Source organism: Bos grunniens, chromosome 11, assembly GCF_055505025.1.
Source record: "Bos grunniens cultivar Pamir isolate PY7600 chromosome 11, Bosgru_T2T1.0, whole genome shotgun sequence".
Classification (NCBI taxonomy): domain Eukaryota; kingdom Metazoa; phylum Chordata; class Mammalia; order Artiodactyla; family Bovidae; genus Bos; species Bos grunniens.
Window position 1 is genome coordinate 95,444,161 of NC_141175.1, and position 14,986 is coordinate 95,459,146.

Here is a 14,986-nt window from a genome sequence, read left to right on the forward strand (position 1 = left end):
TTCAAAAATATTTCTTTACACTTCTGTCCCTGCCACTATAGTCCAGATGATCAGTCTCTCTTACCTAGACTATTGTAATGACCTTCAGACTGGGCGCCTTCTTCCACTCTTATTGACCTATCATATATTTTCCACATTGCAACCAGTGTTACCCATTATAAAATCAGGTTATCACCATCATTTCCAGTCTTCTTATGGCCTCACATTTCATTTCAAATAAAATAAAAAATACTTGCTGCTGCTGCTAAGTCACCTCAGTCATGTCCAACTTTGTGTGACCCCATAGACGGCAGCCCACCAGCTCCCCCATCCCTGGGATTCTCCAGGCAAGAACACTGGAGTGGATTGCCATTTCCTCCTCCAATGCATGAAAGTGAAAAGTGAAAGGGAAGTTGCTCAGTTGTGTCCGACTCTTAGCGACCCCATGGACTGCAGCTCACCAGGCTCCTCCATCCGTGGGATTTTCCAGGCAAGAGTACTGGAGTGGGGTGCCATCGCCTTCTCCTTACTGTGGCCAAAAACCTAGAAATCATATGACTCGAAATCCTGTCTCTTACCATTCCTACCACAAATGATACATACAGCATTGCCAGACTGACCCCTCTGCATACTGATCACCTTGACTACCTAATACCTTCTACTATGGGTAACCCAAGACGGGCGGGTCATGGTGGAGAGGTCTGACAGAATGCGGTCCACTGGAGAAGGGAATGGCAAACCACTTCAGTATTCTTGCCTTGAGAACCCCATAAACAGTATGAAAAGGCAAAATGATAGGATACTGAAAAAGGAACTCTCCAGGTCAATAGGGGCCCAATATGCTACTGGAGATGGGTGGAGAAATAACTCCAGAAAGAATGAAGGGATGGAGCCAAAGCAAAAACAATACCCAGCTGTGGATGTGACTGGTGACAGAAGCAAGGTCCGATGCTGTAAAGAACAATATTGCATAGGAACCTGGAATGTCAGGTCCATGAATCAAGGCAAATTGGAAGTGGTCAAACAAGAGATGGCAAGAATGAATGTCGACATTCTAGGAATCAGTGAACTCAAATGGACTAGAATGGGTGAATTTAACTCAGATGACCATTATATCTACTACTGCGGGCAGGAATCCCTCAGAAGAAACGGAGTAGCCATGATGGTCAACAAAAGAGTCCGAAATGCAGTACTTGGATGTAATCTCAAAAACGACAGAATGATCTCTGCTCGTTTCCAAGGCAAACCATTCAATATCACAGTAATCCAAGTCTATGGCCCAACCAGTAACACTGAAGAAGCTGAAGCTGAACAGTTCTATGAAGACCTACAAGACCTTTTAGAACTAACACCCAAAAAAGTTATTCTTTTCATTATAGGGGACTGGAATGCAAAAGTAGGAAGTCAAGAAACACCTGGAGTAACAGGCAAATTTGGCCTTGGAATACGGAATGAAGGAGGGCAAAGATGAATAGAGTTTTGCCAAGAAAATGCACTGGTCATAGCAAACACCCTCTTCCAACAACACAAGAGAAGACTCTACACATGGATATCACCAGATGGTCAACACTGAAATCAGATTGATTATATTTTTTGCAGCCAAAGATGGAGAAATTCTATGCAGTCAACAAAAACAAGACCAAGAGATGACTGTGGCTCAGATCATGAACTCCTTATTGCCAAATTCAGACTTAAATTGAAGAAAGTAGGGAAAACCACTAGACCATTCAGGTATGACCTAAATCAAATCCCTTATGATTATACAGTCGAAGTGAGAAATAGATTTAAGGGACTAGATCTGATAGATAGAGTGCCTGATGAATTATGAAATGAGGTTCGTGACATTGTACAGGAGACAGGAATCAAGACCATCCCCATAGAAAAGAAATGCAAAAAAGCAAAATGGCTGTCTGGGGAGGCCTTACAAACAGCTGTGAAAAGAAGAGAAGCGAAAAGCAAAGGAGAAAAGTAAAGATATAAGCATCTGAATGCAGAGTTCCAAAGAATAGCAAGAAGAGATAAGAAAGCCTTCCCCAGCAATCAATGCAAAGAAATAGAGGAAAACAACAGAATGGGAAAGACTAGAGATCTCTTAAAGAAAATCAGAGATACCAATGGACATTTCATGCAAAGATGGGCTCGATAAAGGACAGAAATGGTACGGACCTAACAGAAGCAGAAGATATTAAGAAGAGGTGGCAAGAATACACAGAAGAACTGTACAAAAAAGATCTTCACGACCCAGATAATCACGATATGATCACTCATCTAGAGCCAGACATCCTGGAATGTGAAGTCAAGTGGGCCTTAGAAAGCATCACTACGAACAAAGATAGTGGAGGTGATGGAATTCCAGTTGAGCTCTTTCAAATCCTGAAAGATGATGCTGTGAAAGTACTGCACTCACTATGCCAGCAAATTTGGAGAACTCAGCAGTGGCCACAGGACTGGAAAAGGTCAGTATTCATTCCAATCCCAAAGAAAGGCAATGCCAAAGAATGCTCAAACTACCGCACAATTGCACTCATCTCACACGCTAGTAAAGTAATGCTCAAAATTCTCCAAGCCAGGCTTCAGCAATACGTGAACCGTGAACTTCCTGATGTTCAAGCTGGTTTTAGAAAAGGCAGAGGAATCAGAGATCAAATTGCCAACATCTGCTGGGTCATCGAAAAAGCAAGAGAGTTCCAGAAAAACATCTATTTCTGCTTTATTGACTATGCCAAAGCCTTTGACTGTGTGGATCACAATAAACTGTGGAAAATTCTGCAGAGATGGGAATGCCAGACCATCTGACCTGCCTCTTGAGAAATCTGTATGCAGGTCAGGAAGCAACAGTTAGAACTGGACATGGAACAACAGACTGGTTCCAAATAGGAAAAGGAGTACGTCAAGGCTGTATATTATCATCCTGCTTGTTTAACTTATATGCAGAGTACATCATGAGAAACACTGGACTGGAAGAAACACAAGCTGGAATCAAGATTGCCAGGAGAAATATCAATAACCTCAGATATGCAGATGACACCACCCTTATGGCAGAAAGTAAAGAGGAACTAAAAAGCCTCTTGATGAAAGTGAAGGTGGAGAGTGAAAAAGTTGGCTTAAAGCTCAACGTTCAGAAAATGAAGATCATGGCATCCGGTCCCATCACTTCATGGGAAATAGATGGGGAAACAGTGGAAACAGTGTCAGACTTTACTTTTTTGGGCTCCAAAATCACTGCAGATGGTGACTGCAGCCATGAAATTAAAAGATGCTTACTCCTTGGAAGGAAAGTTATGACCAAACTAGATAGCATATTCAAAAGCAGAGACATTACTTTGCCAACAAAGGTCCGTCTAGTCAAGGCTATGGTTTTTCCTGTGGTCATGTATGGATGTGAGAGCTGGACTGTGAAGAAGGCTGAGCGCTGAAGAATTGATGCTTTTGAACTGTGGTGTTGGAGAAGACTCTTGAGAGTCCCTTGGACTGCAAGGAGATCCAACCAGTCCATTCTGAAGGAGATCAGCCCTGGGATTTCTTTGGAAGGAATGATGCTGAAGCTGAAACTCCAGTACTTTGGCCACCTCACGCGAAGAGTTGACTCACTGGAAAAGACTCTGATGCTGGGAGGGATTGGGGGCAGGAGGAGAAGGGGACGACAGAGGATGAGATGGCTGGATGGCATCACTGACTCGATGGACCTGAGTCTGAGTGAACTCCGGGAGGTGGTGATGGACAGGGAGGCCTGGCGTGTTGTGATTCATGGGGTCGCGAAGAGTCAGATACGACTGAGTGACTGAACTGAACTGAACTATACTGTAACTTCTGACGTGCATGCATGAGTGCATGCTATGTCACTCCAGTCTTTTCTGAGTCTTTGAGACAGTACGGACTGCAACCTGTCAGGCTCCTCTGTCCATGGGATACTATTGGACAGAGTGGGTTGCCATGCTCTCCTCCAGGGGATCTTCCCAACCCACATCTCCTATACGTCCTGCATTGGCAGGTGGGTTCTTTACCACTAGAGCCACCTAATAAGCCCTAGCTCCGACTAGAATGCTTATCTATTAGAAATCCAAGTGATTCAATTTCTGATTTCATTCAGATCATTTCTTTGTCTTCCTAGTTCTTAACACTACCTGCCATTATATTAAATTTTTTGTTTGTGTGCCATCCATCACCACTAGAATATAAGCTACGTCAAGCCAGGACACTGGTTTATTGCCTGGTATGTAACAAATGCTTTATAAAAACTTTTAGAAAACAGAGAAGTTTAATGTATTTATTGTATTATTATAGCATTTTTTTTTTGCACAGTTCTTTACAAAATTTACAGTGACTGTCTTCCCTATAGATTATAAACTCTAAATTAAAGGACTAAGTATTTTCTCTTCTTCTACCCAAAAATCTACCTTATTTAATAGTAGGTACACAGGCAATATTTGTGATGTAAAATACCTTCATTTTATATTGTCAGTGAGTGAGGGAATTCTTATAAACAAGGAAAGCTAAGAATATCAGCTTGATTAGGTCACATATGGTAAAAACAAGAAGGAACTCTGCAAGAAAATACCTTGAAGACCTTCTGATTATTTTTGCCCCATTTTCAGCATTAAAGTTTCCATCTGCTAGGAGAAGTTTTCTGGAAACAGTAGCTTAGGAAAATACACAATATGAAGCTCTTATAATTGCCATGTTTATACTGAGTTCTGGGTTAGCTGCTTTGAAACAGTCCTGGTAAAAATAAACTTTCAATGTGTTTTAAGCAATCAGTGTTTCCAATAAGCACTGTCAACATGACCTTTAGTGGTCTCCAGAACTTCTCCTTTGCTAAGTATTTAACTGGATGCTCAACCTCTATGCCTTCCTGTCTGCCTTTAATTTTCCCTCAGCAATTTTAATGCTGGAACAACAACAAAATACACAAGTCATCCTCTGGGAGGATTTCTAACCATAATTTGAAAAGCCCTTGAAATAAGAAAATTGAAATGGATTAGAGGAAGAATAGTAGTACATATTACATATTCGTACATACATATGTATGTAATTATATTACATACATAGGGTAAACAACTATAAATGCACATCACATTCTCTCTCCTATTTTCTATTCAACACTCAACTGTAAGTCCCCACCTCATTTTCTTTCAAAGAGAAATTTTAGATTCCACGTGTAGAAATCATGTAGAAATACTTTTTGATAAAATTATTGCCCATGTTCCATAATAATGATAATATTTAAGAATATTTATAATTCCTATTAAATTACCTAAGGAAAGTCATCCTAACAGTCTTAAATCTCTTGTCATATTTTCATATTAATACTTGGGGCCTCTTTATAAAATAAGTCTGCTGCTGCTGCTGCTAAGTCACTTCAGTCGTGTCCGACTCTGTGCGACCCCATAGATGGCAGGCAGCCCACCAGGCTCCCCCGTCCCTGGGATTCTCCAGGCAAGAACACTGGAGTGGGTTGCCATTTCCTTCTCCAATGCGTGAAAGTGAAAAGTGAAAGTGAAGTCGCTCAGTATCCATCACTAAAAGAGAGTCGATATTAATACAATGAGACATTATTGAAAAGTTTACAAGCTACAAATATAAATCATGTATAATGAATTCTATTGTAAGTAATTTTATAGATAATTTGAAATAACCCAAGGTCACATCATAAATGTGTAATTCATCTAGCAGTCAATGTAATGATAAACATAGAGAAAGAATACACCAGTTGTTACACATCCCATTTTTTCCTTTTTTTCAGCTTCACTGAAAACAAAATCATAAGATATTTAAAACCATACATTGTGGTGATCTAACACGCATATATATTGTGAGAGTATTTCTTTTCCATCATCTAGTTATTTAACATACTCATCACCTCACATATTACTTTTTATTCTATAAGAACATTTAAGTTCTATTTTCTTAGCAACAATACAGTACTATCAACTATGGGAATCATGCTTTACATTAGATCCTTAACTCCTTTTCCTCTTAAAGCTGAAAGTCTGTTCCTCCTTACCAACTTCTCTCTATTGCCTAACCCACTCTTCTAGTACCTAGCAACCACTTTTCTACTAATTTTTAAAAATATTCTTCATATAAAGGCAGTAATTGTCCTTCTTGGTGTGGCTTATTTTCCTTAGCATAATGCCCTCTAGGTCCATCTACATTATCACAAATGGTAGGATGTTCTTATTTTTCATAACTGAATAATATTCATATATATACACATATCAATATCAATACATATATGGAGAATATATGTTTGTGTGTGTATATATATATATATAAAACATTTCTTTATCCACTTATCTTAAGACTGTTTCCATATCATAGCTATTGTGATTATTCCTGCGATGAACATGGAACTATATATAACTCTGAAATACAATTTTCCAATTTCTTTGAATACACACCCAGAAGCAGAATTGCAAGATCATATGATTCTTCAAGAAATTACAAGCTCTATTTGTAATTTTTTGAGGAACCTCCATACTGCTTTCCATAATGGCTATACCAATTTACATTCCTACCAACAGTGTACAAGTGTTCCCTTTAGTCCAGTATTTATCATCTTTTGTATTTTTACTGATAGCTATTCTAACATGTGTGATGCATTATCACATTGTGGTTTTGATTTACTTTTTTGAAAAGGCCATCCTTTCCTCATTATACATTCTTGGCCATTTTGTCATAAATTAATTGACCATATATGCATGTTTACTTCTGGGCTCTGCAATCTGTTCCATTGATCTATATCTCTGTTTTTATGTCAATACCATACCGTTCTGATTACTATAGCTTTATAATACATTTTGAAATCAGATCGTGTAATGCTTCTAGCTTTGTTCTTTTCTCTCAAGACTGCTTTGGACAGGTTCTTTCACATCTTTTTTCTTAGAACAGAAAAAAGTAGATCATACCAACAATTTTTATATCTCATAAAATATAATAAGCAACATGAATCAAATTTGATTTGTACTCTTAAATCTATTCTCAAGGGAAGGTACCAATAAAGAGAAATAGAGAAAAAAATTTCAATTCTATAATTTTATATCTAATTCATATCAACTTCTGGATTTCAAAACATATATTTGCTTGAAAACTGCAATCATCAAATAATAACAACAGAATCCTAAAACATACATGTTCTAGTAAGGTAAAAAAAGAAAAGACTAGAAATAGGACACAGAGAAGAGAAGGTGGCTAAATTTAAATTTTAATTGCTGTTGATTTCAGCTATAACCACCATTTTCTAGACCAAACTTAAGACTTCTTGAATGCCAGGCAGTCAGTAGAGGAAAACAGTCATTTTTACGTATGAAATATAAGGAAGATTCAGTGAATACAACCATAGACCCTTTTTAGTTTAAACACCCCAAAACAGGCATTGGTATTTGTTTTCCTAAGGAAATAATAAGGACTTATTCTCAAGACCATGTATGACTTATGAGAGAAACAAAGCAAGGTTAGGTATAAAGCCCCAGCACACCAGAAGCACTTCTATAGTACTGCAGGACTTTCTCACCTTAAAAGTCGTGGTGCCATACAGCTTGGTAGTGTGGACTGTCTCTGGAAGGACATTAGTGATATTGGTGATAAATTCTTCCAAGTACTTACAGGATTTCTCCAAGTGTGTTGTATTGATAATAATCTGGACAAGCTAGAAAATAACAAGAACATGTAAGAGTCATTTGACTATTTAACCTTGGATGCATGGCTCATTATGAATCTACTGGTATAAGAAAAACAAAAGGCATAATGGCAGAGGCCATCTGTATTCTGTAAATGTTAAAGTGAAAGCACAGGATAGGTATCACTTCCTCTATGAAGATTTCCCTGACTTCCCAAAGAATCTAGCATTTCCCCCAACCATAGGAGTAAATGTCACTATTTTAAACTCATATCTTTGGTTCAAAATAAAGACTAGGCTAAGATAAAAAACTGATAGTATTTAGCATACAACCTGGAAATAAATAATTGCCAAATGAATAAAATAAACTCCTATTAAAAGAATAAGACAGTAAAGGACAGTAAGTTTCAAAATAAGGCACAGTGAACATAGGAATTTTGGAACAGTTGCAATATATAAATAAACTACATCAGTTTCTATGAAAGAAAAAAATATGAGCACAGGAATCAGAGAAACCAGGGAGCAACTACTTACAAATTATTGATACTGACAAAGTTTCTTGACTTCTCTAAGCCTATTTATTTACCTGTAAAATATTAATAATAATTTCTAACTCACACTTATTATGAAGACTAAATATTCTTTTGTTAATACTATTTTCCTTTTCTTACAGAAGAGATCCTTAAAGAAGGCAGTACTGATGATAAAAAGCCATCTCTAAATTTCTTCGAGAGCAAGATGAGGAAGAAAACTGCTGTCTGTAGAATTAAACTTTCTAAACCACTTTACAGTTCATTTTCTTACATCACCCTCCTAGCAACCTGAAGAAGTAAGTTAAGTGGGCATACTTATTACTTCCATTCTACCATAAGAGAAACAAAAAATGAAATTAAACTGGGATTCAAATCCAAGTCATCAACCTTCAAATTATGGTCTCATCTTAATGATTTCAGCCAGTGCCTTTTAGCATAAGCTTAAGATGGCAGCCCTGGAGTACTACATTTTTATGTATACTAGGCTGAACTATCAGATTCAGGGGCTGACATCAACCATACATCTCCATTCTTTGATTCTACCTTATGTAAAAAATTAAGTTAAAATTTTTAATGACTGATACCTACTATGTACCAATACAATATTGTAAAGTAATTCACCTCCAATTAAAATAAATACATTTATATTGAAAAAAAAAAACTATTCACATTCCCCAAAAAGAAACACAAAGATAAAGTAAAATGGAACCTTTTTTACTTTTCTTTTCTACATCTTTAACTTTTCATTTTCACAAGAATATGTCTAGGGGTGGGGTTGTGGTAGGCAGGGGAATTTTGGTGTTTAAGGCTATGAATGAACTTGCATCCTCTTTTAGTCTAATGAGATAATAATCCAGAGAAGTAAGTAGATGACAGAAGGGGAAAACTGGAGTTAAAGATGAAGGGAGGTACTACACATTTTTAAATCAAATGATATTCGAAAACAAAGTTTAAAAGATAGAATTGTACTTCAGTAAAAGTGACTGTATTATGCTGTGGAATATTAAATTAAATTATTAATAGGACCATAATCAGAAATACTATACTAAAGCCTTTGATTGTATGGATCACAACAAATTGTGGAAAATTCTTAGAGAGATGTGAGTACGTCTCAGACTATCTTACCTGTCTCCTGAGAAACTTGTATGCAGGTCAAGAAGCAACAGTTAGAACCAGACACAGAACAACAGACTGGTTCAAAACTGGGAAAGGAGTACACCAAGGCTGTGTATTGTCACCTTGCTTATTTAACTTATGTGCAGAGTACATCATGAGAAATGCCGAGCTGGATGAAACACAAGCTAGAATCAAGATTGCTGAGAGAAATATCGATAACCTCAGATATGCCAATGATAACACTCTAATGGCAGAAAGTGAAGAGGAACTAAAGAGCCTCTTGATGAAGGTAAAAGAGGAGTGAAAAAGCTGGCTTAAAACTCAACATTCAAAGAACTAAGATCATAGCATCCCATCCCATCACTTCATGGCAAATAGAAGGGGAAAAAGTGGAAAGAGTGACAGATTTTATTTTCTTGGGCACCGAAATCACAGCAGTGATTGCAGCCATGAAATTAAACGACACTTGTTCCTTGGAAGGAAACTGATGATAAACCTAGACAGTGTATTCAAAAGCAGAGACATCACTTTGCTGACAAAGGTCCATATAGTCAAAACTATGGTTTTTCCAGTAGTCATATATGGATGTGAAAGTTGGACCATAAAGAAGGCTGAAGAATTGATGCTTTCAAATTGTGGTGCTGGAGAGGATTCTTGAGAGTCCTTTGGACAGCAAGGAGATCAAACCAATCAGTCCTAAAGGAACTCAATACTGAATATTCATTGGAAGGACTGATGCTGAAGATGAAGCTCTAATACTATAGCTACCTGATTGAAAAACCTTCTCATTGGAAAAGACCCTGCTGCTGGTAAAGCCTGAAGGCAAAAGAGAAGGGGGTGGCAGAGAGTGAAATGGTTAGATAGCATCACTGATTCAACAGACCCGAATGTGAGCAAACTCCAGGAGATAGCGAAGGACAGGAAGCCTGGTATGTTGCAGTCCAAGCAGTCTCAAAGAGTCGGACATGACTTCACGACTGAACAACAACAACCTCCTCAAACAGCACACAGCACAGGGCCAAATACACAATTCATTCTCCAAAAATACGTGTCAACTCATAATAATGCTTTAGTAATAGATTCAAGTAAGGGAAAAGGTAACTTCTACCCACTAAGGATCAGCCAAAAACAGCTACTTTTGAAATATAATGGCAAAGATAAAAGACGAGTTCCAAGAAAGATAAGTTAGGGCAACAATGGGACTAAGTCTTTTACTATTTCCCAAAATTCATCAGACAAGTTCATATTAATCATTAGGCTCTTTCTGGGCTTTCCTGGTGGCTCAAATAGTAAAGAATCTGCCTGCAGTGTGGGAGACCTGGGTTCGATCCCAGGGTTGGGCTTCCCAGGTAGGGGTAGTGGTAAAGAACACGACTGCCAATACAGGAGACATAAGAGACATGGGTTCAATCCTTGTGTCAGGAAGATACCCTGGGGTATGGAATGACAACCCACTCCAGTATTCTTGCCTGGAGAATCCCCAAGGACAGAGAAGCCTGGTGGGCTACAGTCCATGGGGTCTCAAAGAATTAGACACGAGTGAAGCAACTTAGCACATACCCAGGTCCTTTCCATTCATTCGATAGTTTGAATTTGGACACTTCGAATTTTGGAAAAAAAATTCTGTCACCTATAAAATTACCCAAAATATCAGCTTTTTAACTTGAGAGTGCTTTAGGGAAAAACACCCACAAAAATAAGTGATTTCTCACCCTCTTCCTTTCGATGTGTTTCTTCTTCAGAGAAGGACTAAAATCACTTTAAAAATTTAAATTTTATACATTAAATCATTCTTCTTCATGAGTGGGAATGTGGCTACTGGAAAGGTTGTCTTGATGTGGAAGCTAGAAAAGTAAGAGAGTTAATTTGGGGAACCAAAAATTTTCTATTTTAAAATGAGCATTACCAATAGGGAACACATTCTATCTATCAAAAGAAATCCTAATAATAAGGAGGAATCGTGTCATGTTATAGAAATAAAAAACAGTGGCAGTCAAAGAGAAAATTGTCATGTTTTGCAGGATATTGGCAGTTTAAAAAAAAAGGAGGTGGCTTCACTGGGTACAGTAGTAATTTCCCATGATTTTTTAAAGATCTGTCAACACAAAAGATCACCATGAATTACATCAATTGGCTGTCAGTCACTTTTGAAATGTTTCATTGCTGAACACAGAAGAGACTATTAAAACACTCTAGGATTACAGTAGATATCATGTCATTTTCAAAGGGAATATTTGTCTGTTAATGAGGTCTAAGTGATCTCTACTCCTGAATGACAGCTAACCAAAATCCTTAAAAGGGCATTTACAAATGTGAAGCCAGATGCTTTGGGAGTTATTTTGAACTTAAGGGTGAAATGAAGCAATTTCTTATATCAACTTTCATCAGAGTTTGAGCTCCTTTGATATTTTTAACCCATACTACCCACTCTCTTTTAAAAATATATCACTGCAGCAATCTAAACTGTCCTATTGTTTCAAGAACATGGAACTAACAATGTATTAAGATACTGGTTATATCTCACATAAAGTGGATTTCCATGAAAACTGTACACACACAAAAAAAAAAACACCAAAAAGCAAATAAACACTTCCACAACCAAATGACAGAAGTTACTTAGATGAAAAACCCTTAAGAAACAGGAATTTTTTTTTTTTTTGGAGGGGGGGGTCTTTCCTTCCTAAAATCAGAGAGAATCTAATAAAGAAGGCACAGAGTAGATTGTAGGCATCACTTCTTCAACTTTGCTCCAAACACCACAGCAGAAGCTGAACTATGATCACAGATAGGTGTTCATATTCCTGACAAACTCCAGGAAAGAAAACGTCTTCATAATCGTTAACAGTTCAAAACTAAGCCTTAAATTCCAAGAAGAGGCTTCCGTTCCTGATTATAAGTTACTTCTGATATGTTACATTACCTTGTCCCCCAAAACAGATAATTTAGTATACTGAAGCTTCAAATGGACTAATCCAAGCCAAGAAAATGACTCTTTCCACCCACCAATGCCTCTCAACTACTGATAGAAAAGATTAAAAACTAAATAACAGTCTTATTTCTCATTCACAAGTATAAGCTATCCCTAAGACCAGTCCATCATAAAGGAGATCAGTCCTGGGTGTTCATTGGAAGGACTAATGTTGAAGCTGAAACTCCAGTACTTTGGCCATCTCATGTGAAGAGTTAACTCATTGGAAAAGACCCTGATGCTGGGAAAGATTGAGGGCAGGAGGAGAAGGGGACGACAGAGGATAAGATGGTTGGATGGCATCACCAACCCAATGGACATGGGTTTGGGTTGACTCAGGAGTTGGTGATGGACAGGGAGGCCTGTGAGCTGCAGTTCACGGGGTCGCAAAGAGTCGGACACAACCGAGTGAATGAACTGAACTGAACTGAAGACTTCAAGGAATTTTATCTCCATTTCACTGCAGCAAGAGGGTATAAAAAGCTGTGTCAGCTACCCATTTTATACCATCTCTATGGTAAATATCTAAACTATTAAAATACTTGGAATTACTGGTTTCAAATTCAAAGGACTAACACAAAGATTATATTTGAAAAACTTCTGTATACAATGTTTTAACATAATATTAGCAATATCGTTGCTGTTAACAATAGGGGATGGAGACAAATGATATGCAGGAGATAACATAGGAATGGTCATCAACCTAAACTATATTAAAAGGAAAAGGAGAATGCAAAGCATCAGTCATTTATTCAGATCCCCTGGGGCATGATTATAATCATAAAAATATGTGTTCAATATGGTATAACTACCAGCCCCTCTAAATTTCTTTAACTTTACACTGAAAACCTACCTACCTACTTTCTTTTTTTTTTTTTCCCCTTCTTCTCTCTTTCATTACTTAACAATTTCTGTATGCCCAGGAACTGGGATAGGGTTGTACATAATTATACACAAGACACAGTCCTTGGTTTCATGGAGATTATAGTAAACATATAAACATACAAATACATAGTATGACAGCAGGGGGTAGTAAGCACTGGGAATAGGAGAGAGAAAAAGTAGGTACAAGGGGAGGGTATTAATCTATCTGAGCTACTTGGAGATAGGGTGGTCAAGAGGCCTCTTTAAGGAAATAATATTTGAGAAGGAATTTAAGTGAAGGTATATTGCTGTCATGTGTAATAAATAAATTATTTTATGTCTAATTTATATTTTAAGCCTTTCTATAGTTACATTCTTCATAAAGAAACAGAATATCCTTTCATTCACTGTAAAACCTTCATGGATCACAGCCTTGTCATGGCAAAGAGGCTTGTATAACTCAATGAAGCTATGAGCCATGCAGTACAGGGCCACCCAGGATGGATGGGTCATAGTGAAGTTACGACAAATCATGGTCCACTGGAAGAGGAAATAGCAACCCAGTCCAGTATTCTTGCTTGGAAAACCCCATGAACAGTATGAAAAGGCAAAAAGATAGGACACTGGAAGATGAGCCCTCCAAGTAGAAAAGTGTCCAGTATGCTACTGGGGAAGAGCAGAGGGCAATAACTAACAGCTCCAGAAAGAATGCAGCAGCTGGGACAAAGTGGAAACGATGAGCAATTATGGTAGTACCTGATGGTGAAAGTACATTCAGTGTTGTAAAGAACAATATTGCATAGGAACCTGTAGTGTTAAGTCCATGAATCAAGGTAAACTGGATATGGTCAAGCAGGAGATGGCAAGATAGAACATCTCAGGAATGAGTGAACTAAAATGGACATGAATGGGTAAACTTAATTCATTATATTTACTACTATCGGCAAGAATCCCTTAGAAGAAGAGTAGCCCTCACAGTCCACAAATGAGTACAAAATGCAGTACTTGGGTGGAACCTGAAAAGAAAGAATGATCTCAATTCATTTCCAAGGCAAACCATTCAACATCACAGCAACCAAGTCTATGCCCCAACCACTGATGTCAAAGAAGCTGAAGTTGACCAGTTCTATGAGGACCTACTTTCTAGAACTAATACCAAAAATGATGTCCTTTTCATCAGGGGACTGGAATACAAAAGTAGGAAATCAAGAGATACCTGGAACCATCAGCAAGTTTGGTTTGGGATACAAGCAGGGCAAAGGCTAACAGAATTTAGACAAGAGAACACACTGGTCATAGCAAATACCCTTTCCCAACAACCCAAGAGATGACCTTACACATGGACATTATGACTGCCCTGTTGCTCAGTTGCTTCAATCATGTAAGACTCTTTGCGACCGTATGGGCTGTAGCCTGCCGGGCTCCTCTGTCCATGGAATTCTCCAGGCAAGAATACTGGACTTTGTTCCCATGCCCTCCTCCAAGGGATCTTCCCAACCCAGCGGTCAAACTTGCATCTCCTACATTGGCAGTAGGGGTTCTTTACTACTAGAGCCACCTGGGAAGCCCCATGGACATCATTAAATGGTCAATACTGAAATCAGACTGATTATGTTCTTTGAGGCCAAAGAAGGAGAAGCTCTATACAGTCAACAAAAATAAGACCTGTAGCTGACTACTGCTAATATGATGAGCTCTTTATTGCAAAATTCAGGCTTAAATTGAACAAAGTAGGGAAATTCACCAGGACATTCAGGTATGACCTAAATCAAATTTCTTACATTATATTCAGTGGAGGTGACAAATAGATTCAAGGGATTAGATCGGGTAGACAGAGTGTGTGAAGAACAATGGATGGAGGTTTGTAACACTATACAGGGGGCAGTGACCAAAACTATCCCAAACAAA

At 38.0% G+C, this 14,986-nt stretch overlaps 1 protein-coding gene across 4 annotated transcripts in view; it reads right to left on the reverse strand.

Annotated features, from left to right (window-relative positions):
• The window catches only part of EXOC6B (exocyst complex component 6B), a 730,532-nt gene that overhangs the window by 267,658 nt on the left and 447,888 nt on the right, over positions 1-14,986 (reverse strand). For all 4 annotated transcript variants that reach the window (XM_086327590.1, XM_086327589.1, XM_086327591.1 and 1 more), the window contains one exon: positions 7,493-7,627. In XM_086327590.1, coding sequence (XP_086183716.1) covers positions 7,493-7,627 — 135 coding nt within the window. The remainder of the gene's footprint in view (positions 1-7,492; positions 7,628-14,986) is intronic.